The sequence below is a fragment of the Gossypium hirsutum genome, chromosome A03, assembly GCF_007990345.1.
Source record: "Gossypium hirsutum isolate 1008001.06 chromosome A03, Gossypium_hirsutum_v2.1, whole genome shotgun sequence".
NCBI classification, from domain to species: domain Eukaryota; kingdom Viridiplantae; phylum Streptophyta; class Magnoliopsida; order Malvales; family Malvaceae; genus Gossypium; species Gossypium hirsutum.
Genome location: NC_053426.1, coordinates 9751109 through 9777620, shown reverse-complemented (window position 1 = coordinate 9777620; position 26512 = coordinate 9751109). Strand labels below are relative to the sequence as shown.

The 26512-nt window shown below is 34.8% G+C and overlaps 2 protein-coding genes, 1 non-coding gene and 1 pseudogene across 4 annotated transcripts; 2 read left to right on the top strand and 2 right to left on the bottom strand.

The window, feature by feature from the left end:
* The first annotated feature begins 16859 nt into the window (after nucleotides 1-16859).
* On the top strand, nucleotides 16860-18341 carry LOC107887560 (uncharacterized; annotated as a pseudogene).
* Nucleotides 18342-19040: 699 nt separating this feature from the next.
* LOC107887559 (D-inositol 3-phosphate glycosyltransferase 1) lies at nucleotides 19041-21000 on the top strand. The gene has a single exon (XM_016811813.2). The coding sequence runs from the start codon at nucleotides 19112-19114 to the stop codon at nucleotides 20558-20560; it is 1449 nt and encodes a 482-aa protein (XP_016667302.2). The 5' UTR covers nucleotides 19041-19111; the 3' UTR covers nucleotides 20561-21000.
* A 681-nt stretch (nucleotides 21001-21681) lies between these two features.
* Nucleotides 21682-21763, bottom strand: TRNAS-AGA (transfer RNA serine (anticodon AGA)). The gene has a single exon. It is a non-coding gene; the product is annotated as a tRNA-Ser (tRNA).
* Nucleotides 21764-23432: 1669 nt separating this feature from the next.
* On the bottom strand, nucleotides 23433-25824 carry LOC107886021 (elongin-C). 2 transcript variants are annotated; one of them, XM_016809807.2, is made up of 3 exons: nucleotides 25398-25824; nucleotides 25196-25301; nucleotides 23433-24608 (listed from the first exon to the last, which is right to left on the bottom strand). In XM_016809807.2, exons 1-3 carry the CDS (start codon nucleotides 25507-25509, stop codon nucleotides 24530-24532), a joined length of 297 nt encoding a protein of 98 aa, XP_016665296.1. In that variant the 5' UTR covers nucleotides 25510-25824; the 3' UTR covers nucleotides 23433-24529. The 2 variants fall into 2 exon arrangements, with proteins under 2 accessions (XP_016665296.1, XP_016665297.1); XM_016809808.2 differs by having other exon boundaries at nucleotides 25419-25824.
* Between the last annotated feature and the right edge of the window lie 688 nt (nucleotides 25825-26512).

Sequence of the window (26512 nt, the reverse complement as noted above, 5' to 3'; positions counted from 1 at the left end):
GTTGAACAGAAAATCGAAACCCAGCATGGTAAGGCACGATTTCTCGAACTTCCAAACACGAAATATTGCCTTATTTTGAAAAACTTTCAAATAATCAATTTTAAAACCGGCTCCAAATGGTGAAGAATAGGAGTGAGCCGACCAATACCAATTAAAACGTTGGAATTTGAGTCCCGAAGCTTTTAAAACCTCGAATCTGATCTTTGGTTGTTGTTTGTTTGTATTCTGTTTTCGTTCTATTCGTATTTTTGTAAAAAAAAGACATACAAAATAATATATGTCGATATAAATAGATAATACACATGAAATGAAAAAAACTTAATATAAATAATATATATAAAAATATAAATAATAAAAGTATTTGAAATAATAAAAAACAATAAAATAGGGTTTTATAGGAAATGAACTATATAAATAGATTTTCATAGAGAATACGCATATAAAATAACTTAACGTCAATAATATATACCTAAATAAATTTGAAAGAAGACATATATATACATATATATACATATAAATACATTTAAAAAAAATATTTACATAAAATAATATGAAATCAATGATATAAATTTAGAATTTAAAAAAAATGTGAATGTATGTACAATAGCATTAAAATATCTTTAGAACACAGAGAAATATAAAAGAAGACTTTAAAATAAATAAATTGTGAAATAAAACAATTTGGAGAGAAAAACAAAGACAAAAAGTATAAAATGGCAAACTGGAACAGTGCAAAATCCATAAAATAATTCAAGATAATATATATTAAAATAAAAAAATAAAATATGAACTAAGACTTAATTGAAATAAAAGCAAACCTAAAGAGACAATTAATAAATAAAAAAAACATGGAAAGTGAGATAAGGGCCTAAGCGCAATGCGCGCAAATGCGCGGGGACCAAAAGCGCAAATGGTCCAAATCCCACAACGTCGTGCCCAGGCGCGGGCTAAATTGAAATGGCGCGTAAGATCCAAGGAAAATTTTAAAAAAGACAAGTAAAATGCAATAGGGGCTAATTGAAAGTTGGCACAAAGGGGAAGGACTAAACGCGGAAATTTCCCATTTAAAGGAAAAATGCGCGGATCTAGCCTTAGATTGGGTCAACGCGCGGGCTACCTCCCTCCAAAATGGTTCTGCTTTAAAATTAATTGAAACCTTTATTTTGTTTCCCTTTTTTAAAACATTAAAAAAAACTTTTTAGAAAACCCAAATTTTTTTTAAAATATCATTCTCCTCATTTTAAAAAAAAAAACAGAGAGAAGGCTCTCAACCTCCCTTCTTATCCTGCGATTTTCACCCAAACTCCAGCAGATAGCCACCGCAGGCTTCGTCATCAGTGATCGACATGCATGGCAGCCGAAGCTCCTTTCTCCAGGCGAAGAAAGGTACCTCCCTCGTTTTATATATTTTTCAAAATATATGTCAATATATATATGTAAATAGATAAGATTCAAAAGAAAAATAAATAAAGCAAATAAAAGAAAGAAAAAACCTTATAATAATCCCTTCAATCTATTCGTATTTCGTGATATGCTCTTTATTGATTTTTGTACAACTGTTGCTTTTTAGATCTATCTTCCCTTTGTAAAAAAACCCTAAAATAAACATTGTTCGGGCTTTTTATAGCCGAAAATAATAAAAATAAAATATCCTCTTGCTGCTATTTTCTCATCAGGTATCACGGTAGTACAAGCGTGTTGACGTGGAGGCGCGAGTAGTGCGGGCGTGGAGGTGGAGGCCGCTTGAAGCGAGGGCAGTTGGAAGTTGTGGCACAAGGGAGTTGGGGGCTAGGGTTTGCCGAAAATGCTTTAGGTTTTGGGCTGAAAATTTGGGCTAGGGTTTAGGTGTTTGGTTTGGGCTTCAATTTTGGGCCTATTGTAAATGGGCTGCTGTATTTGGACTGTTTAAGCTTCACTTAATCTATTTTTGTTTTATTTTTGGTGTTGGTTTAGGCCCCGGGCTAAAATTGGACTCTACAGCTGCCCCTCTTTGCTTATTGTCGTGTAACGAGAATAGAGCAAAGATTTCAAATAGGTCAATTTTGCCCGGTCTTGCCAAGGTTTGACTTCATGATGCTCCCTTCACTTTAACCCACTGCATCTCCAGGGGTATAGGAACTCGTTTCAATCTGCTCCACTACTGTTTAAGAGATAAGATCTGCAATTTTTAGCCTGTTTCCCTACTGCTTAGGGGGTTAAGGCTCACCGTCTTCAATCTGCCCCACTACTGCTTAGAGAGATAAGATTTGTAATTTCCCGCCTGTTACCCTCCTATCTAGGGGGTTAAGGCTCGCCGTCTTCGATCTGTTCCATTACTGCTTAGGGAGATAAGGTTCGCCGTCTTCGATCTGCTCCATAGTGGATACATGGAGATAAGATCTTTAATATTTAGTCTGCTTCCTTGCTACCTTAGGAAGATAAGACTTGTATCTTCAACCTGCTCTCTTGCTACCTCAGAGAGATAAGGCTGATGGCTAAAATCTGCTCCATAGCCGATACATGGAGATAAGACTCGCTATTTTCGATCTGCTTCATAGCCGATACATGGAGATATGATCTGTAATCTTTAGTCTGCTTCCTTGCTACCTCAGGAAGATAAGACTTGTATCTTCAATATGCTCTCTTGCTACCTTAGAGAGATAAGGCTGGTGGCTAAAATTTTCTCCATAGCCGATACATGGAGATAAGGCTCGCCATTTCTGATCTGCTCCATAGACGATACATGGAGATATGATCTATAATTTTCAGTCTGTTTCATTGCTACCTCAGGAAGATAAGACTTGTATCTTCAACCTGCTCTCTTGCCACCTCAGAGAGATAAGGCTGGTGGCTAAAATCTGCTCCATAGCCGATACATGGAGATAAGACTCGCCATTTTTGATCTGCTCTATGTCTGATACATAGAGATAAGATCTGTAATTTTCAGTCTGTTTCATTGCTACCTCAGGAAGATAAGACTTGTATCTTCAACCTGCTCTCTTGCTACCTCAGGAAGATAAGACTTGTATCTTCAACCTGCTCTCTTGCTACCTCAGAGAGATAAGGCTGGTGGCTAAAATCTGCTCCATAGCCGATACATGGAGATAAGACTCGCCATTTTCGATCTGTTCCATAGCCGATACATGGAGATAAGATCTGTAATTTTCAGTCTGCTTCCTTGCTACCTCAGGAAGATAAAACTTGTATCTTTAACCTGCTCTCTTGCTACCTCAGAGAGATAAGGCTGGTGGCTAAAATCTGCTCCATAGCCGATACATGGAGATAAGACTCACTATTTCTGATCTGCTCCATAACTGATACATGGAGATAAGATCTGTAATTTTCAGTCTGCTTCCTTGCTACCTCAGGAAGATAAGACTTGTATCTTCAACCTACTCTCTTGCTACCTCAGAGAGATAAGGCTGGTGGCTAAAATCTGCTCCATAGCCGATACATGGAGATAAAACTCGCCATTTTTTATCTACTCCATAGCTGATACATGGAGATAAGATCTGTAATTTTCAGTCTGCTTCCTTGCTACCTCAGGAAGATAAGACTTGTATCTTCAACCTGCTCTCTTGCCACCTCAGAGAGATAAGGCTGGTGGCTAAAATCTGCTCCATAGCCGATACATGGAGATAAGACTCACCATTTTTGATCTGTTCCATAGCCGATACATGGAGATAAGATCTGTAATTTCCAGTTTGCTTCCTTGCTACCTCAGGAAGATAATACTTGTATCTTCAACCTGCTCTCTTGCTACCTCAGAGAGATAAGACTGGTGGCTAAAATCTGCTCCATAGCCGATACATGGAGATAAGACTCGCCATTTCTGATCTGCTCTATAGCCGATACATGTAGATAAGATCTGTAATTTTCAGTTTGCTTCCTTGCTACCTCAGGAAGATAAGACTTGTATCTTCAACCTGCTCTCTTGCTACCTCAGAGAGATAAGGCTGGTTGCTAAAATCTGCTCCATAGCCGATACATAGAGATAAGACTCACCATTTCTGATCTGCTTCATAGCCGATACATGGAGATAAGATCTGTAATTTTCAGTCTGCTTCCTTGATACCTCAGGAAGATAAGACTTGTATCTTCAACCTACTCTCTTGCTACCTTAGAGAGATAAGACTGATGGCTAAAATCTGCTCCATAGCTGATACATAGAGATAAGACTCGCCATTTTTGATCTGCTCCATAGCCGATACATGAAGATAAGATTTGTAATTTTCAGTCTGCTTCTTTGCTACCTCAAGAAGATAAGACTTGTATTTTCAACCTGCTCTCTTGCTACTTTAGAGAGATAAGACCAGTGGCTAAAATCTGCTCCATAGCCGATACATGGAGATAAGACTCACCATTTTCGATCTACTCCATAGCCGATACATAGAGATAAGATCTGTAATTTTCAGCCTGTTACCCTACTGCTTAGGGGAATAAGGCTAGTCGAAATTGGTGGCTTCGATCCATTTTGATATATCATCCTCTTGGAAAGAATACCTGTAGAATTGATTTCATGGGCCTACACTTATACCTAATAATTAGAATGCTATGACCGAAATGAATCAAATGCTCCTAACTAGATGTGTTATTATATGAATGCAGAAATGTCATGAGAATAATTCCTTTTTAAAATCTTAAAGTGTCATTACTCGTTATTCATCAGAGTTTTATCACTGTCGTATTATGCTGCCTTCCTACTCGACTAGCATTTCCAGAGAAAACCCACAGAAACAACCCAGTTTGCTCAACTGGCTTACCCCACTGTAGTTTCAAAGTCTCTTCCACTGTACTTTCTGGGACATAAAGTTTGTACTTCCCACTGCAACTTCAGAGGAATAATCATTTGATTTTTTTATCCAGCCTACTGCAACTCAAAGGTATAGGATTTGCATCATCTTCAATCAATTTGATCTGTTTCATCATTCCCTGAGTGTAATGAACAGATGTATATGCCTGATATCTGTATGAATACAGAATACCATTTTTCTTTTCTCGAGAATAATCCCATTGCTCGTTCTTTACCGGGATTATAACATCAATGTAATTATCTTTTTGTTGAACCAATATCTTTGACAGAAAACTCAATGAGATAATTTCAATTTAGGCTTAAATATTCCCAACCCTTAAGCTTGATGAGTTTTAAACAATAGCTCCGTTTCAGGTTCTTGTATTATTTAGAAGCTCTCAGAGTAATATGCGGAAATCCTTTTATGAAAGTATTATTAGTCCACTAATCATTATTTCAATGCAAAATGCTTGAAAAAGATAATAACAATGGACCAGAAACATAGCTCGAAGCAAGTAAGTTAACCAAGGATAGCAAATGCAATTAAAAAGGAAATTTATTGGGATATATCTTAAAAAAGAATAAGATAATCAAAGATATCAAATCCAAAATGGGTAAAATGAAACACTAGGTGCCCCAGATATCGCAGCTTGAGCTTCTCTGCATTAACTTCTTTAGGACCACTTTAAGCTCAATTTGTGTTTAGGGGATCCGGAGTACTTTGTCGATACCCCAATATGTAGCATACCCCCTCATTGTTAATTCAGATATAGCAATATTACTGTATGCTCCACTTTGATCCAAATTTGAGACGCTCATTTGTTGGGTTTTCAACTCAAATCTCCTTTGGTCTCAAGGCGCCCTTTGCGAGTTTTCGCCTTAGCCTCTCCTGTTTCTTTTTCTTTTCTTTTTATTTTCTTTTTTTGAAACTAATAACTGTGACTAAATCTGAATTCACCGAATTGGGCAGGTTCTTGCCATCCGTCCCGGTCAATATCAATGCTCCTCTAGGAAAGGCTTTCTTTACTACATAAGGTCATTCACAATTTGGGGTCCACTTTCCTCTAAAGCCCTTTTGTATAGAAATCTTCAATGCCAGGTCCCCCTCGTGGAATTCTCTAGAACGAACCTTTCTGTCGTAAGCTTACATCATTTGTTTTTGGTACGTTTTGACCGTGATGGGTAACTTTCAACCTCTTTTCTTCAATTAAGTTCATTGAATCCTTCTGCTTTATCCAATTCTTGACTCAATCGAAGCTTGGATAGAAGGAATCTCGATTTCAATACCGTTTTTATCCCATAAACCAATGAGCAATGTGTTGCCCCAACGAGTCCTGGTCGACGTTCGATAATCATAAAAGGGTAAATTGTATCTTTTTTATGCCAATCTTTATAAGTCTCGGTCACCTTTCACTATGACCTTTGTTTTTTGGGGGGGGCTTCATAACTTTGTAACATTGGTATATGAAGTAACCTTCAGCCTTTTCATGAAGTAATCGACGACTGCCAAGTTGAATCGATGTATATAAGTCAAAAATGGCCTGATAACATCCATACCCCACATAGAAAAAGTCTGTGAAGAAATGAATGAGGCACATAAATTTTGTCTTCCTAAATATAGCCTAATTGATACAATCCCCTTCCATGGTGGGTCAATAGTGCCCAAACCTCATGATTAGTCTGACTACCGTGAAACCATTAACATATGTCCTACTGACACCTGTATAGACATTTTTCCATCCACAGGTCTTTGTATCCCAGGTATATCTTAACATGATTATGCCAAAACATCTTTAAGTTCATGGAATATACTCAATGACGATTCACTTTGTCTTCATGGTAATGCAAGTACCGGTCTTTACCTCTTGCTTATAATGTCCATTGACCCTTTATGAAGTAGGATCCATTTTTCATCTTGTTCTATCATCCTTAACAAATCAGGAAATAAGCTACAATATCTGTCATCTTCAAAATCCTGAGATCCGCTTAAACACATATCTCACCCCAAAAGAGAGTCAGTTATAGCGTTGCTCCTATTGTTGATATCTAGGGACCTATTGTAGGTACAAAGGCATACTTCCACAGAATAAATGGTTTTAAGGATGGTTATTTGTATGATATAGTCATGAATGAAGCATATTTAAAAGACAGTCAAAAGAATATATCAAGAATTAAAAAACATTTACTCAAAAAGATACATTTTGATTGAAATAAAGATCTTAAACACAAGCCTACTTCACAAAAAGATTCTTATTGCCCCTCGGCTTAAAGCAACGAGCGCATTTTGGACATTACTCTGGATCAGCTCTAAAAATACAGGGATCTCTTCCGCAATCCCATTATTCAAAACACCCCTAAGTACATAAGGGTTTGGAAACTTTTATTCCTCAATTCTCTCTTTGGATATGTCATTCAGATTTCCTAATATTCCTGCTAGGCTTTTGACTTGTTCAAGGCATCGCAACTCTTTTGTACCCACTTTCAAATATCGCATTTACTTCATTATCAGCATGACTAGGTTCATCGAACTTCACAACTCCCATTTCAATGAACCTTTCGACCAACCTTTTAAAGGTAGTGCAATTTTCAATTGAGTGCCCTGTTATTCCCACGTGGTATTCGCATTGAGCATTCTCATTATACTATTTTGGGAACGAAGGCTGGACTGGTTCCTAGTAGAGTGGAGACACCACATGTATATAAAAAAGATTTTGATACAATTCCTTATATGACATCGGGATAGGCGTAAACTTTGGCCTCAAATTGAATTCCTGCCTTGAAGAGCCTTTATAACTAATAGTTACAGCCCTTGGCTGGCTTAACCAATTTGGAAGGCCTGCTCACGGTATTTACTTCATTTTCCTTGTTTCTCGGGGTTGACCTTTTGGTGTTTTATTCTGTATCTATCTTTCCACTTTTTACCGCATTTTTAATCATCTCACCAGACATTACTATATCTGAAAAGCTCAGAGTATTAATGAAAAGCATCATGGTCTCTTTTTCCAGAAGAGGCGGCTGGACTTGTGTTGCTACCCCTCTCTATCTTTGGGCATATTGCCTGAAGCTCTCATTTTGCTTCTTTTTCATATTCTGTAAAGTGATACAATCAGGAGTCATATTCGTCACATGACTATACTGTTTCATGAAAGCTTGTGCTAGATCTTTCTATGAATTGATCTGGGAACGACTCAATTGGTTGTACCATTTGGATGCTGGCCCGACCAGACTTTCTTAGAAATAGTGAATCAATAATTAGTCATTATTGGCATAGCCTGCCATTCGTCTGCAAAACATGGTGATGTGAGCTTCGAGACAGCTAGTCTCGTTGTACTTCTCAAACTCTGGAGTTTTGAATTTGGGGGGAAACACTAAGTCTGGTACTAAACTCAAATCCTTAGCATCAATTCCACAGTAATAGTCAACACTTTCGATCGCTTTGAACTTTTCATATAACCACTTACATCAATATTCTAATTGTTTCGAGAGCTCTACCCTTGTCTTTTCTATTTCTTCATCGAGATGGGAGACAATGGGATTAATTGAATTATTCCTCGGATTAGAGCCTGAGCCGTCTTGGTAATTCATAGGCATTGAATCACCGGCCTGAAACTGTTAGAGCCTGATTGTAACAGATGGCCTTCGTGTATACACCTCGGGTTGTGTCTGAACATTTGTCGGGGTAAAACTCGCGGGGTAGAGAGGCTCCTCATTGTCGTCTCCGGCATTGATCAAGGAGCTTTTCCTTTTTTCTAGCCCCTTAGTCAGCAGTTGGGACAACTAATTCATCATATTCCTTTGAGACTCTAGCACTTGGTCTTTTATATCTTGCTGTACCCTCGCCAGTTACTTTTGCATTTGCATTTGTAACTGGTCTTACATCTCTCTTTGAAGTTGTTGAAGTCTTTCCAATCTTTGGTCCATATTTTTTGTCTTAGCACGGGTACCGTAACGATATTTGGTTGGTAAGTTTTTATCGGTTTCCAGATTAACTGAAATGATTTCAATCAATTAGGGTTCTTTTATGAAAATCTAATGCAAATGATGCAATGATGCAATGTAATGCAAATACATGGAATGAATGTAAAAGAAAGAAATGCGTTGATTCTGAATTCAATTCTATTGGAACAACTTTTCTAAAAAATAAAATCCTTTACATAAAACGGATTTTATATGCGGCCTTACCCTTATGTTCCAGGCGAAGACACCAATTTCTTTTGTAAAAGTCAAATATTGCAAGCTTCCAATAGATGCCCCACTAGCTCTTTTTTGTTTGATTCGAACCGCAACTTAATACTCACTTATCCTCGAAATGTTCGTTAGATCCTTTAAGAAAGTCGAGACGTGACGGCTCTCAAACAATCGACTTGAATCCTCGGGCAATAAAACAAGGTCTTGTTTTCCTCTGCAAACTATCAGCCTTCTTTCGTTGTATTTACTTGGACCATATTCAGACAACCGTATTATAATCCACTTTATCAAGAAATTCGTTTTCTATGACAAACTGTTCTGTTTAGCAATCGAATATGAATAAATTCCTCATTTCTATGATGATGTAATGCAATGCAGTTATAAACAAAACAAAAACAAAACTCGTTAGTACAGAAGAAATAAATAACAAATAAAGTACATATTCGGGTGACCACTAAATTTGGGCACGGTTTTACCTAAAGTGGACCCTCAAGGTTCACAATATGTGACTCAGTTCTAGAGAAAGGGTACCTAAACCAGTAAATTCCTCAACCCTCACCCATTATAGGCTCATGCGGATAGAGTTCAGTTCAGGGGAATACATTTCCCTATGGCCATGCGGAGGTGAAAACCTCACGAAGACATAGGTACAGATGTATCCCGGAAGCAGCCTAGTAGCCCATGCGGAGGTGAAAACCTCACGAAGGCATAGTTTCTCACTCCCACTTAAAAGGTGTGACCACAACGATCATGCAAGATGATGCAGGAACATCCTTAAATCACAATAAACAAATGACACGACATCAACAAATGTGACAAAAGAAGTATGATTTTCAAATCAAATTTTTAATTTTTCGACAAAAGGACAGATTACGGCCTAACTATCTTATGTTCCTCAGTGGAGTCGCCAAGTTGCCGAAACCATTTTTATTTTGCAAAACGGAGGTCGACTTTAAAACGAAATTGGAGTCGCCACCAATCCTTTTTTGTTTAGGTGTGATCGAGTCACCTTGTGATCGATCATTTTAATAAAGCATTTTGGTTTATTAAAACAATGTTTTTGGTCTACAAAAAACTAGAAGATGGATTCGGGAGTCGGTTACGCGCGAGGAAGGGTTAGCACCCTCGCAATGCCCAAAATTGGTACCGTATCGATCAATTATCGTCCTAATGTTGAAAATTTGAAAAAGATTTTGAAATACAATTCTTTTAAAAACGTTTAGATATTTTGAATCGGATATTGAGATTCTCTCGCTCAGAAAGAATAAAATATCACATCCAGCATGGTAGGATACAACATTTTGAACCTTCGATACAAGATCATCTCATGTTTTCCAAAACTCATGCATTTGAAATTTCAAAAGGATATTTGGCTATTTGGTTAAACGGTAAATCGAAACCCAGCACGATTGGGCACGATTTCTCAAATTTACAAACACGAAATATTGCCTTATTTTAAGAAAACATGGATGAAATTTCAAAAGGATATTCGAACGGAAAATCGAAACCCAGTACGGTAAGGCACGATTTCTCGAAGTTCCAAACATGAAATATTGCCTTATTTTGAAAAACTTTCAAATAATCAATTTTAAAACCGGCTCCAAATGGTTAAGAATAGGAATGAGCCGACCAATACCAATTAAAACGTTGGAATTTAAGTCCCGAAGCTTTTAAAACCTCGAATCTGATCTTTGGTTGTTGTTTGTTTGTATTCTGTTTTCCTTCTATTCATATTTTTGTAAAAAAAAAAGATATTAAAATAATATATGTCGATCTAAATAAATAATACACATGAAATGAAAAAAACTTAATATAAATAATATATATATAAATATAAATAATAAAAGTATTTGAAATAATAAAAAACAATAAAATAGGGTTTTATAGGAAATGAACTATAAAAATAGATTTTCATAGAGAATACGCATATAAAATAACTTAACGTCAATAATATATACATAAATAAATTTGAAAGAAGACATATATATACATATATATACATATAAATACATTTAAAAAAATATTTACATAAAATAATATGAAATTAATGATATAAATTTAGAATTTAAAAAAAATGTAAATGTATGTACAATAGCATTAAAATATCTTTAGAACACAGAGAAATATAAAAGAAGACTTTAAAATAAATAAATTGTGAAATAAAACAATTTGGAGAGAAAAACAAAAATAAAAAGTATAAAATGACAAACTCGAATAGTGCAAAATCCATAAAATAATTCAAGATAATATATATTAAAATAAAAAAATAAAATATGAACTAAGACTTAATTGAAATAAAAGCAAACCTAAAGAGATAATTAATAAATAAAAAAAAAGGAAAGTGAGATAAGGGCTAAAGCGCAATGCGCGCAAATGCGCGGAACCAAAAGCGCAAATGGTCCAAATCCCAAAACGCTATGCCCAGGCGCGGGCTAAATTGAAATTGCGCGCAAGATTTAAGGAAAATTTTAAAAAAGACAAGTAAAATGCAATATGAGCTAATTGAAAGCTGGTGCAAAGCAGAAGGACTAGACGCGAAAATTTCCCATTTAAGGGAAAAATGCACGGATCTAGCCTTGGACTGGGTCAACGCGCGGGCTACCTCCCTCCAAAATGGTTTTGCTTTAAAATTAATTGAAACCTTTATTTTGTTTCCCTTTTTTAAAACATTAAAAAAAACCTTTTAGAAAACCAATTTTTTTTTAAAACATCATTCTCTTCATTTAAAAAAAATATAGAGAGAGAAGGCTCTCAACCGCCCCTCTCATTCTGCAATTTACACCCAAACTCCAGCAGATAGCCACCGCAGGCTTCGTCATCAGTGACCGACATGCATGGCAGTCGGAGCTCCTTTCTCCAGGCGAAGAAAGGAACCTCCCTCGTTTTATATATTTTCTGAAATATATGTAGATATATATATACATATATAAGATTCAAAAGAAAAATAAATAGAGCAAATAAAAGAAAGCAAAAACCTTAGAATAATCCCTTCGATCTGTTCGTATTTCATGATGTGCTCTCTATTGATTTTTGTACAACTGTTGCTTTTTAGATCTGTCTTCCCTTTGTAAAATCCCCCAAAAATAAACATTGTTCGGGCTTTTTATAGCCGAAAATAATAAAAATAAAATATCCTATTGCTGCTATTTTCTCGCCAAGTATGACGGTAGTGCAGGCGTGTTGACGTGGAGGCGCGAGTAGTGTGAGCGTGGAGGTGGAGGCCACGTGAGGCCGGGGCAGTTGGAAGTTGCGACGCAAGGGAGTTGGGGCTAGGTTTGCCGAAATTGCTTTAGGTTTTGGGCTGAAAATTTGGGCTAGGGTTTAGGTGTTTGGTTTGGGCTTCAATGTTGGGCCTATTGTAATTGGACTGCTGTATTTGGACTGTTTAAGCTTCACTTAATCTGTTTTTATAATATCCCGAAAATTTTTTATAGTAAGATATTATCCTTGATATAGTAAAATAAGGAAATAAAGTGACAAAAAGGGAAATTTTGAGTTATGTCAAAATTGAGAAGTATATTATGATATATTAATTCAAGAAAGGACTAAATTGTAAAAGTGAGAAAAGTTTTGTTGCACAAGAGTAAATACTCAAAATTTGAGGGGTTAAAGTGTAAATATGAAAAAGTTGAAGGACCAATAGTGTAAATATTTTAAGAGTGGAATGATCTAGAAACTAAGGAAATGGATGAATTAGGACCAAATTGAATAGGTGAAGAACTATGATGGACTAAATTGCTATTTTACCAAATTAAATAATGACTCAATGATGGAATTTTAAAAGATAATAAAGGGTAAAATGGTAAATTGGAAGAGAGAAATCTAGAAAGCAATGATGATGTTGGAGATATTTTAGATTAAATAAATAAATAAATATTAGTTTATTAATATTTTAATTTAATTTTTAAATGATATATTATTATTTTATTATTATTTTATTTAGTATATATAAGGAAAGAAAGATGAAGAATCATCATCTTTTTCCCATGCACCCAAAGTATGAAGAGAGAAGGAAGAAAGAAACTTTCTTTTCTTTATAATTTGGTCCTTTTACCAAAAATTCACCATTTTCACCCAAAAATAAAAAGAATTTCCATAGCTACCAAGAGAGAAAAATGTTAAGGAGGCTATGGGAAGTTAAAATATCAAGTTGGATTCAAGAAATGGAAGCTGAAGGAGAGAGAAAATCAAGATGAAGATTGAAATCAATAGAACAACGTAAGAACATCATGATTTCAATATATTTTTAAGTTTGATATTATTGAAAAAGCATGGGATTGATGTTAATGTAGAGTTTCCTTACATATGATCCTATGTTCTTGATATGTTAGTGAAGAGATAATAAGAGAAAGTGATGAAAAATAGTGTAGAGAAAGAAAATAAGGGTGTTATAAACATGGTAATTAATATCTTGCACTAAAACAGTTTTGGACAGCAGCAGTAGGCTAACTTTGAAAAATCACCATAAATTTTTGGAATCGAATTTGCGATTAAAAAAATATGGAATTAGATATTATTGAGTCTAGTTTCTTATAAAAGAAACGATGTAAGAAATGGAATTTTGAATTATGAGAAATAATAAATTTTGTGAGACAAGGTTAGAGTGAATTCGGGTTCCCTTATTCTGACTTTGGAAAATCATAAAAAATTGGATAAAAATAATTATACAATTTAATTTATATGATTAGAATTCTGAATGAGTCTATTTCAAATAGAAATAAATGGGAACATCATTTGAATCTTGTACGAGGAGATAACTAAATTTTTAGTGAAGAAGGGTCGAAACTGTTAGACAGCAGAACAGGGGTGACTTTAAAGAATAAAATGTACTTATTGGCTTAATAAAAAATTATGAAAATTTTATAGAAAGAATATATGTGAGTCTAGTTTCATGGAAAATTAGAGAATCTTAATTTCAAGTTCTGTAGCTCAAGATATAAATAATTTAGTGACTATGATGCAAATGGACAGTTTTGAATATATACATAAGTAAATAGTGAAATTATTGATAATGTTACCTGTAGCATGTTATATAAATTAAGGATGTGGAGAGGAATAGGAGGAAAAATATGTATGAATATTCATCTAGCATGGCTAATTTGCATAGTTTAGGCTGAGGGACTAAATTGAATAAAAGTAAAAATTTATGGGAAATTTTGTAAAAAATTCAGAAAAGATCAAATTGCATGAAATGAATTATTTTATTATTTAAATTAAAAAAATTGAATGAAATTATTAATTTAATTCAAGATCGGGGGAAAACATGTTTTAGGGATTAAATTGAAATATGTTGAAATTATAGAAAATTCTGATATTTTATAGAATTTATGGACTGTTATCAATATGTATGAGAATAATAGCTGGAAATAAGGATTAAATTGTAAGAATTTTATTTTCCTGACCCTAAGGATGGAATCGTCATTAATTAAAAGTTTAGAGGCAAAATGGTAATTTTGCCTAGAGCATTAATTAAATGCGTTAGAATATGAAATGAATGAAAATAATGATCAAATTTATTTATAAAGATCCGGACGAATCAAATACGAGACTTGATCGTGGAAAAGAAAAGATATCGGATTAATGAAATTATAAACATAAACAAGCAATGAGGTAAGTTTGTGTAACTTGAATTATATTTTTAAATACTTGAAATATGTGGTTATGTGATGAAAATATGATTTGAATGTTCAATTCATGATAATTGATGAAATATTGATAATACTCGATATAAATTGAAAATAAATCCCGGTTGAATGGAATGGAATTCGATGGATCATTTGAAAAAGGAATTGACGGTAAAAAGGATCTAGCCCTGACGAGTGATCCTATCCTGATATAGCCCTCCCGAAAAATACATATAAAATGGATTTAGCCCGGACGGGTAATCCAAATTAGGGTCTGAATTTAGCCTGGACTGGTAATTCAGATCCAAGCTCATTAAAGTAATTGTCGTTGTAGGGGATTTAGCCTGGACTGGTAATCCCAACAATACTCTATGAGTTTATATTATAGGGGATTTAGCCTGGACTGGTAATCCCGCTGTAAGGATGAGGTTCGCGGGAGTGTGCTTTCTGAAATGAAATGTGTAAGACCATGGTTGAAAGATACCATGGCAACATGATATGAAATGTGTAAGACCATGGTTGAAAGATACCATGGCAACATGATATGAAATGTGTAAGACCATGGTTGAAAGATACCATGGCAACATGACATGAAAAGAATAAGACCATGGTTGAAAGATACCATGGCAACATGACAGAAAATGAGTAAGACCATAGTTGAAAGACACTATGGCATCATGCCAAAGATAAATAAGACCGTGGATGGGAGACGCTATGACATCTGTTGAACAATTGATATTCAGGTAATATGTATCAGATGACGAATGATTATATGAAATGGTTGTGTGAAATATTTACAAGAACTGGTCATATGGAAATATATGTACAAAATAGTTGTATGAAATAATTATGAAGATAGATAAACGAAATAAGTATAAGTACATGGAATATAATTTATGTTAAGTTTGATATAAGCTATTACCAGAATAAATATACATAAAATATATGAAAATGATGGAGCATGAAATATTGATATAATGAAATAAATGATATATACTTATGAAGAAACGGTAAGAGAATGATATGTTTCATGACATGTAATATATGATTATCTTTGATATGTTGATACGAGGAAATTATGTAAGTAAAGACAATTATTAAACTCAAGGGTGATATGACGAGAAAATAGGTATATCAATGTTGAATTTATATGAAATATGTGCAAGAATACTAACAATGATGTTGTTTGATGCTTAGACAAGTGCCAAGCTATTGATTGAATGGTAACACATTTAATTATAAGGAGTATTGAAATGGTAAGTACTTAGATGATAATATAATTTAAGATTTTGCAAAAAAAAAAAAAATTTCTATGATCCCGATTTAATTCCGGTTGGTTTCTAATGTATGTTTGGGGCTTCGAGGGCCCAATAGAGAGACGTTATGATTATTTTCAAAATATGAATAATAAATAACTCAGAATTATCTGAAAATGTTCAGTAAACTACGGTAAGGCCTCGTACCCTATTCCGGCAATGGATACGGGTAGGGATGTTACAGTTTTTGTTTTATTTTTGGTGTTGGTTTAGGCCCCGGGCTAAAATTGAGCCCTACATAATTATTCAAGTCTTGTCCGACTTTAAATATAAATATAAATATAAAATTTTACTCAAGTCTTTTTCATATTTATAAATGATTAATTCAAATATCATATTTTCTATTTTAAAAATATATAATTAATTTTATTTAATATTTAACAATTATATATATTACTATCATTTTATACTTTCTCATTATTAAATTTCTAAATATAAAAAACTTAACAACTATAGAAACTTCGTCTTACATGATATGAAAAGCATTTAAAATCATAAACAAACAATAAATATAAGTTACATATTGTAATAATTATACCATTCTTTAAACCTATTTTTTGAATTTAATATTTTTATCCAAATTACGATATGGTTTGACAATCAACTTAGCTTTTGTTTTACGGAAATAATATTACTTAGAAATGGATTAAATTAGTGGGTTTAGTCAATGTGATTTTCAATGATAACTTGATATGTGAATTTTTTGTTTTTTCACAGTTGAAAACCAATCCTTTGGGAACGGCTGATATCATGCATGGACCGATCCATGGTCTCGTATGCTAGTTCAAACCCATGTGCATAGTTACTTCAATCATAAGCTTATCCCCATGTATTTTAGACTGTGGTTCTGACTTCTAAGCCTTGATTCAGTGTTTTTTTTTTTTAAAAAACTTTTCATTTGTTCAATCATTTTCATGGTTTAAAGTATCGCATTATTAGTACTATGTTAAAGTTTCATAACTTCTGCTTCATAATTGCAATCCTTGCAGCATTTCTTTCATCCCAATCCTTTATAAATGTCAACTTTCCAGCAATTGCTATTCATTTCAAAAGCCAGAGATTGATTTACTCACATTCCCTTCTTCTTGGAATCTTCTTTATTTCCCTTCAGACCCTCCTCCGCTGACCCTTAAAATTGCACTTTTTGTCAAGAAATGGCCTCAAAGGTCTCATGCAGGTGGGCTTGAAAGGCATGCCTTGACCCTACACCTCGCACTTGCCAAAAGAGGCCATCAAGTGCACAGTTTCACCACCTCTTCTCCAAATACATCCATTCCCAATCTAGTTTTTCACCTTTCAGAACCAACAGTTGGTGGATATTTGAACCAGACCGTGGTGTGGAGCCAGTTTCGAACTCAAAACTCGACCGGTACACCGTTCGACATTGTTCACACCGAGAGCGTCGGGCTGATGCATGCCCAAGCAAAGGACGTGACCAACCTAGCTGTTACCTGGCATGGAATTGCATATGAATCCATTCATTCCGATATAATCCAAGAGCTTTTAAGAGAACCCTAAGAACAACAGGCTGCTATGGTGACCAAGAAGATTATGAGAGTCGTCGAAGAGGTCCGGTTCTTTCCGAGATATTCCCACCATGTTGCTACAAGTGATCATGCTGGGGATATACTCAAAAGGATTTACATGATCCCTGAAGAACAGTGCACATCATTCTCAATGGAGTCGATGAGGCGATTTTCAGGCCCGAGTTGTCCCTAGGAAACGAGCTTAAAAACGAACTTGGCATTCCACAAAACGGGTCATTGATTTTGGGAATGTCAGGGAGGTTGGTGAAAGACAAAGGGCACCCGTTGATATTCCAAGCATTGAAAGAAATATTCATGGAGAACAACAGATTCCAACAAACTGTTGTTCTTGTGATAGCTGGTGATGGTCCATGGGGTGCTAGATACAAAGACCTTGGTGCCAACATACTTGTTTTGGGTCCATTGGGACGAGCTGATTTAGCAAAGTTTTATAACGCCATCGATATTTTCGTGCACCCGACGTTCCGAGGTCAAGGACTGGATCAAACTCCATTAGAAGCAATACTCAGTGGGAAACCAGTGATGGCTACACGAGTTGCGAGTCTCACAGGGTCAGTGATTGTGGGACCAGAACTGGGTTATACGTTCTCACCCACAGTGAAGTCCTTGAAAAAGACACTGTATAGAGTTTGGAACGATGGGAAAGTGGTGTTGGAGAAGAAAGGCAAGGCTGCTAGGCAAAGAGGGTTGAAATTGTTCACTGCCACCAAAATGACAGCTGCATATGAAAGACTGTTTCTGTGCATGTCAAAGGAAGCATATTGCAAATACCCAAATCAATTTTATTAAACAAATAGGGATATCAATGTTGGTTTTTCCATATTCAAACTTTGTGACAATGCAAAAATCAACTGGATTCTCTTCAATAATGTGGTATCTCTTTTGTTAAGCATAATGCCACTCATATAGCCAGTTTTTCTTTTCTTTTCTGAAACCAGCTTTATAACATTCAAACTATTTTATTCATATAAATTAATAAACTTTAAAGCTTAAATCAGCGTTGTCGTTGTAGTATAGTGGTGAGTATTCTTGCCTGTCACGCCGGTGACCCGGGTTCGATCCTCGGCAACGGCGTTTTTTGGTGCAAAACTACCGTGGAGGGCCTATACTAAAGGTCAGATTGCATTTTGCTTATTCTACTTCAAAAATTTGAGAATTAATCCGACTTAGATCAAAAGTAAATTTATTCTTTTTGTTAAAAATTAATTATAAAAATTGGCCTCAGTAAGTTAACTATTTAGTTAATTCGGTTGTTCTTCATTTACTCATTTTTTGAATTGAGGAGGCAAAATGTAATTTAAATCTTATGTTCTCTTGTTTTACCCTTAATTTTCTTATTGTATTAAAATCAGTGCTTGGCATTTGGGCCTGCAACATTTCGAGATTCCCTTTGTTGCTTATAGAATAATGTATAGCTTGGAAATCAAGAAGAATAGATTAAATTAATCCATTTAGTCAATGGGATTTTCAATGATAACTTTGGTAAGCCTGATTTATTTATTTACTGCTTAAAAGCAAAGTCCTTAGAAAATGGCTGATTATATGGCTTCTGCTCAAACCCCATGTGCCAGTTCCTTGAATCCGAAACCTTGCCTAATAACTTGTTAAACTCTTTACAGGTTTTGATAGGGAAAGTTAAAATTTTTGTTGAAGCTTTCCATATTCATGGCAAAGGATCAGATTGTAAGTACCATGTTCAGGTTCCATACTTTGTACTGCATAATTGCAACCCTTTCTGTATTTTCTTTCATTTCAATCATCTGTTGGTGTCAGTTTTCCAGCAAATGTTATTCCATGAACATTATAATGATGCAAAAGGCAAAGGAAAGCATTGATTTGCTTACATTCCCTTATGCTTGGAATCTTCTTTCTTTTCCTGCTGATCCTCCCTCTCAGATCCTTAAAATTGGTGTTTTTGTGAAGAAATGGCCTCACAGATCTCATGCAGGTGGGCTTGAAAGGCATGCTTTGACCCTACACCTTGCTCTTGCCAAAAGAGGCCATGAATTGCACATTTTCACCACTTCTTCACCAAATTGCACTTTTCCTACATATCCATTTCCCAACTTGGTTTTTCACCTTTCAAGGCCAACATCGGGTGGATATTTGGACCAAGCTGTTGTATGGGAGCAACTCCGAGCACAAAACTCGACCGGGAGACCGTTTGATGTCATCCACACCGAGAGCGTCGGGCTGTTGCATACTCGAGCGAAGAATGTGCCAAATCTAGCTGTTAGTTGGCACGGAATTGCTTATGAAACCATTCATTCGGATATCATCCAAGAGCTTCTCCGTAGTCCGGAAGAACGACAGGCTACCATGATGACAGAAAGAGCGATGAAAGTCGTGGAAGAGGTGAGGTTTTTTCAAAGATATTCTCACCATGTTGCTACAAGTGATCATGCTGGGGATGTCCTAAAAAGGATATACATGATCCCGGAAGAACGAGTCCACATCATCCTCAACGGGGTCGACGAGGAGATTTTCAGACCCGAACTCTCTCTTGGAATCGATTTTAAACAGAAGTTCGGCATCTCGAAAAGTAGGTCATTGGTATTGGGAATTGCAGGGAGGTTGGTGAAAGACAAAGGGCACCCTTTGATACATGAAGCTTTAAAGCAAATCTTCATGGAAAAAAACAAGTTCCAGCAAAGTGTTACTGTTCTTGTTGCTGGTGATGGTCCATGGGGTGCTAGATACAAAGATCTAGGAGCCAATATACTTGTTTTGGGTCCATTGGAACAAGCTCAACTAGCCAAGTTCTATAATGCAATCGATATTTTCGTGAATCCGACTCTCCGAGCACAAGGATTGGATCATACTCTGTTGGAAGCAATGCTCTCTGGGAAACCGGTAATGGCTACACGAGTCGCCAGCATCACGGGGTCGGTAATCGTCGGACCAGAATCTGGTTATACTTTCTCACCTAGTGTGGAGTCCTTGAAAAAGACTCTGTATAAAGTTTGGAATGATGGCAGAGTGGTGTTGGAGAATAAAGGCAAGGCTGCTAGGCAAAGAGGGCTGCAATTGTTCACAGCAACCAAAATGGCAGCTGCATATGAAAGACTGTTTCTATGCATAGGAAGGGAACAATATTGCAAATACCAAAAGTAGCAATGTTGGTCTCATATTCATGCGGTATCTGACTATATTACTTAAACTCGAGTAACTGTTAAATATAAGTATGTGTGTTCAACATGGGATGTTCAGACTATACCGTGCTCATATTTGAACATGCATAAGGATGGATGTTGGATACTGTACTTTAAGGAGAATAAAAAGTTCCGGGAACATAGATCCGGATTCCTGACCGTTCGGAGATCGAGGGAATTAAGAAAATTTTCAACAAAGCCAAACTGCTTGGTTTCCTGAAGGTCCATGACATGGATGTATATTAAATATTTTTGTTGAAAATTTTGTGATAAACTTCTTTTAGTGTTTTGAACTTATGGGGCTATATCTTCTTTTCAGCCAGACATATAATGGAAGCTGACATGTATGAACATAGATTGTGTATCTATAAATTTTAGGCAGGAAATGTATCTTCAAGAAAAAAATGGAGTTTTGCTGCAGGAGTTATCATTTTTTTAAAAAAGAAATTTCACAATGGATACAAATTTAAATATGTATATGAGGTTTGATTCTCTAAAGATATGAAAAAAATTATAGGAGTACAATTAGCACTGTTGCTCACTGTCACTGCCATTGGAAATATTTTGTTGATATTTTTATTTCTACTTGGTAAAGGGAATCCTTGTATATGAACAATGGAAAAGGATATTATCTGTATTGTTCAAACTTTTGCTGGGCAACTTTGATTCATATCAAAGAGGTAGCAGTTTGAATCTCAAGCATTGGTATTAACCTTTGAAAAGGAACCCTCTACTTTGTGACAATTGAGTTAATCCCTGCAAAATGTCAAACATTAAAGCCCAGCTGGAATGTATTCTCAACCCTCAACAAAGTAAAATGACTTGTAAGATAATGACCAAGATGAAATGTATTCTCAACTTCTACAAGATTGATCAAACATTATTTGATTTTCTTTTTCATGGAATCCATAATATTAGTATTGATTCGATATTAAATTTTCAGTTCACATCAATTTCGACATTACTTCTTGAACAACTCTTACCCCTTTCCATTCCATGTAAAATGAAAAAATAAATGAAGCTGTAAATGTAGTGGACAGACTGCAAGAAGGTGAGCGTTCGTAAAGGCAAAAATTAAAAAAGCGTGAGCGGCAGGATTCGAACCTGCGCGGGCAGAGCCCACATGATTTCTAGTCATGCCCGATAACCACTCCGGCACGCCCACTTCTGTTGTCATGTTTAAATAAATAGTTTTTAACACTAGTTTTAACTAATCTTTTCAAACTTTTATTTTTAAGTTTTTGTGTTCATTGGCTGTATATGCATCCTTCGTTAACACGTATGCATTCAAGCGTTTTTTTTTTATGTATATTAAAAAAATTGCTAAATTTTTGTTTGATGTCTCTATTATACCTAAAATTAAGATTTAAACTTTGTATTTTAATTTTAATAAGATTTGGTCTCTATATTTTTATAATATTATTAATTAGTCTAAATAAATACTATTAATTAAAATATTTCATTGTTATATATAATTTCAATACCCTAATCCTTTAGAGATTGACACGACGTGACTTCTAGTTCCTTTAGATTTGTATTATTTTTTTATTTTTTACATTATAAGATAGTGATCAAATTTTAATTTTGGTCCTAAATTATGCTAAAACTTGAGATTTAATTTATATACTTTAATTTTTGACATTATTTTGTCTCTACTTTTATAGTCATTAGTTAGTCTAGATAGTTAATGTTGTTAACTATTTAAATCAAAATGGTCATGTCAAATTTTTTTTACGAACACTATTCCAACAAAAGAATTATTTTATCACGACGAGTTTAAATGAGTATTTTTACGAAAAAATTATAATCAATATATTTAACATTATTTTTATTATTACATGAATACTATGTGAATGTGTATTTTTTTTTTTAATTTCAAAATATCACATTAGAGAATTTAATGCAAAAATTTAACGGTAGTAATAAGTGGGCTTGAATATTTAAATCTGAAAAATAGAAATGCTAATAAAAAACTAAATTCCAAGTGTACTCTGTATTTTGATACAAACAAATAATGAATAAAAAACCAATCTTATGTACATATCTTACCTTGGATTCATGTGCACCCCCCCCCCCAAAACAACCACAAATCATATAATCAAATTTGGACCTTGGGTCATGCTCCAAGAATCTGGTAATATAAACTAGTTTAAGGCTAATGGACCCTTTCCAAGACATGGTTAGTCACAGTACTAATACCGACAAATTACTTAAAAGTTCTAGACATTAACATGGGTTCTTCTCCATTGGAATAACTCATTCTTGCTTCCTATTTGTAAAGCACTCCTTTTATTCAAAGTTATAAAAGCATTTGAAATTAGGGAACTTCATGTGTAACATTAACTGACAATGAAAATAGAACTAATGCATGGAAGATGTTATTTATTTCAAGTTGATGTGGGCATATATCTTTGTTAATGAAGCCAGATCCTTCCGTTTTCATTTTAAATAGGCTCATATGGCACTAGGATGATGGGGCTTTGCAGCATATAGATTCATAAATCATATAGGGATACTGTGCCAATTAGCATATTTGGTGATGGCCTTTGAATCATTGATACAAGAAAATTATATTTCTTACAGCAAGACTTAGTGCCCTTGGCTTCGGCCCTTTCAATTCAAGTATCTGCCTGTTTCTAAATTTCAAACACCAGAACGTTTCTTGCAGTTCATAGCCAATAATACAAGAAAATAACATCTTCAGATGTTATCCGGGATGCTGCTGATGTCCTCGAACAATAGTCACTGCAAAAGATTCAAAAACAAGAATATGCCCCTACTTGTCCTTCACGCAAAGTCATTCCAGCCTCACCATGCAGCTTTAATAACTGCATTACATAATTGGATAAGCAAATTCAGAATTCCGGTTCATGTAAGTTTGAGCAGTTTAGCATCTATAGAAAAGAATGAGCGAGGTGTAATGGCCAGGAGCCATTCTTGTGGGTTATTAGGCCTGGATCAGCTGATGATCGGAAATGGAAGAAGTTATTGCCTGAGCGGTTTATAAAAGCTGTACAAGAATTATAAAATGAGAACCTCAAAAAGAGGTATTATCACATGGGGTTCAGAGAGGAGTTGGACACATTGAGGCTGGAACGGAACAACGAAAAGCATATCAGACGGGGATCCAATGATCCAAGGTATGTCATTCATGCATGGAAACTCAGGTTACAATTGGAGAATATATTTGAAAGAGGAGAGATACAAAGAGATATGTGGATAAACTAAGGTGGAGGGTAAAATTTTAGGGATGATTGAACTCTATATCAGAGAAGGTGGTTCTACCTACAATTCTCTGAATCGATTAATCAAAGCTAATTATATCATAATCACATTGCTAGCCTTGCTATGGCCAGGGCTAGTGTCACGAGCCTAATGCAACATACCCCTACAGTACAGTTTGTGATCTGTGCGGCATGTACTTCCTAGAACTTCTTTAAGCTAGGAGTGCCTTAAAACCTTTTATTATTGTCCATTACTCCACAATAAGGACCTCTCCAATGTAACAAGTCTTGATATCTTATGGAAGAGATACAAGGTCATAATAGTGTTAAGGAAAGATATCCAATTTTGCATACATTACAATTAGTCTATATACTGTCGAGTTTCACGATTGTACTGCTGTTGTTTTATTATATAGCAGCAATCATACATATTGTAGTTACTGCATTCATTTACCTATATAAGTCTGCTTTCTAAGTCAAAACAATCACATAAGATAACTGTAAGTACCCCATTATGCAATGCAGCAGAGACCTAAAATGCACGTCACAGATTCTCCGCATGAATACTATCCCCGGAGTAATTATGCAAGATAGTTATTAATGAGAAAAGACAATTACCTGTCAATGACACTTGTAAGAAAAATAACAACATTATTGGTTCATTGCTACAAAACATCTTAACTAAGAATCAAAGAAAAAGCAATCAGCTATGTATGGAGATAATTAGGAGCCATCATCAGCTCCAGAGTCAGTTCGGGTTCAATGTGAAACTCAGTCTCTTTACCCCTGATCAAATACCAACTCTTTTATCAATGTAAAAACGAAAATGAAACATTCATGATTTTTTTTTTTTCAGATTGTGGATTTGTCAGATGTCCTATTAGTGATGAAATTGAAATTTCAATAGATATTAACGAATTTGAAATTCATGTTTTTATACTTTCCAAATATATAATCATTTTCAATCTTAACCAATTTATACATAATCGTACGCATTCGATTCACACAGTTCATGCACCAAATGAAATCGAAATCCAAATTTCCGAAGCACTAGAATATTTCATAAGAAATGCAAGGTGGCTCGTTTACAGAAGGAGAAATAAATGAAATTAGTCATTAGTCAAAGAAATCATTGAAAAACACTTATATTTGTTTCGAGCTTAGTACAATTAAGGCATCGTCATGTATAATTTGATAATCCACCTTCAACATGATCATATGGCAGAGCTCTCCCAAGTGCAAAAAAAAAAAAAAACAACCAAATCCATTCCCATATAAGTTTTATCAACATATTCAAAGCTTATAATTTAAGTTAGCCATTCAATATATCCACAGCATTGACACAAACCAAACATTGATACAAAAACACAAACCTTGAATATTGAAGAGCCCAATAAAAATACTGACAGATCTTCTCAAGAATCACAGCGCTTATCTCCGGAAAAGTCACTTCTCCAAGCTCCATCTCCGCAAAACCTCCTTCACCATCACCACCAAAAAAAAAAAAAAAAGAAATTAGACCTTTCAAACCGAAAAACAACAAAGAACCCAGAAAAACCCAATTTTCAATGGGACCTGGTGATGTAAGCATGTTACCGATGGTCTGAGAAACCATGGCAGCGTCCTTGTCAATAATAAATTCCATCTCCTCAGCGCTGATGAGTTTGACTGTATCTTTTCTCTTCATGTTGTTTTCTCTTTCTCTCTATCCGATTTAAATGCAGTGTAATTAGATCGGGAGAGGGTTCTTTAATCGTCGGTAGATTTCCGGCTATTCCAGATTTTGGGTTATTGTTTTTTGGGGCCGATGATGACTTGCTCGGGAAACAAACTTCCGTTTCCGGGTTTCTTTTCTTGGTTTATTCACAATCTAACCCTTCAATTATATCATTTTTTTCAGTTTGGTATCCATCTTGATAGTTTACCTATCATTTTGTTTTTGTTTACTTCAAAAACTATCCATATATCACGTTTTGATTAATTGGCATTGAGCATTTTAGGGTAAACTAAGACAAAATTATAGTTTTTTTTTACAGAATATAAAATAGAAAATTTAAGTATCAAAATAGATAAAAAGAAAATTTAAATATCAAAGTATAAAAATAAGTATACTTTAAGGATTAAATGATGAATTAAGCCTTTTTTATTCCTGTGTAAACTTTTTTACTAAAATATCGGGTTTTAGGGAACTTCAAATTGCAGAATATCGAGTTTTTTTACTAATTTAATACAAAAAAATACCAAAATAATACTAACATAAAATTATGTACCAAAATGGTAAATGTAGGGTGGTGCCGCCTTTGGCAGAGGCGTGACCACCCTATTTTTCACCTATTAAAAAAATTATTAGTTTAAAAAAAGAGAGGAGAATGTGCCAGAGGCGACACCAGTTGCTGACGTGGCATAGGCGACACCCGCTCCCTTAAACCCTCTATTTAAGTCATTAGTGTTAAACGAAGGCACACACCAGTAAAAAAAAATGCAGAAGAAGAGAGGGAGAAGAGAAGAAAGAAAATGTATCTTCTTTTTTGTTATTTTTAAATAGGATAGATTATGATAAGAAAAAATTATTTTGTTAGTATTATATAGTTTGTTTAGTGTTATTTTTATGTTTTGTTTTAAAAATTATTTTGTTTATTGTGATTTTTTTATTAAGTTTTGTATTTAGATTAATTATGTGTTTATTGTGA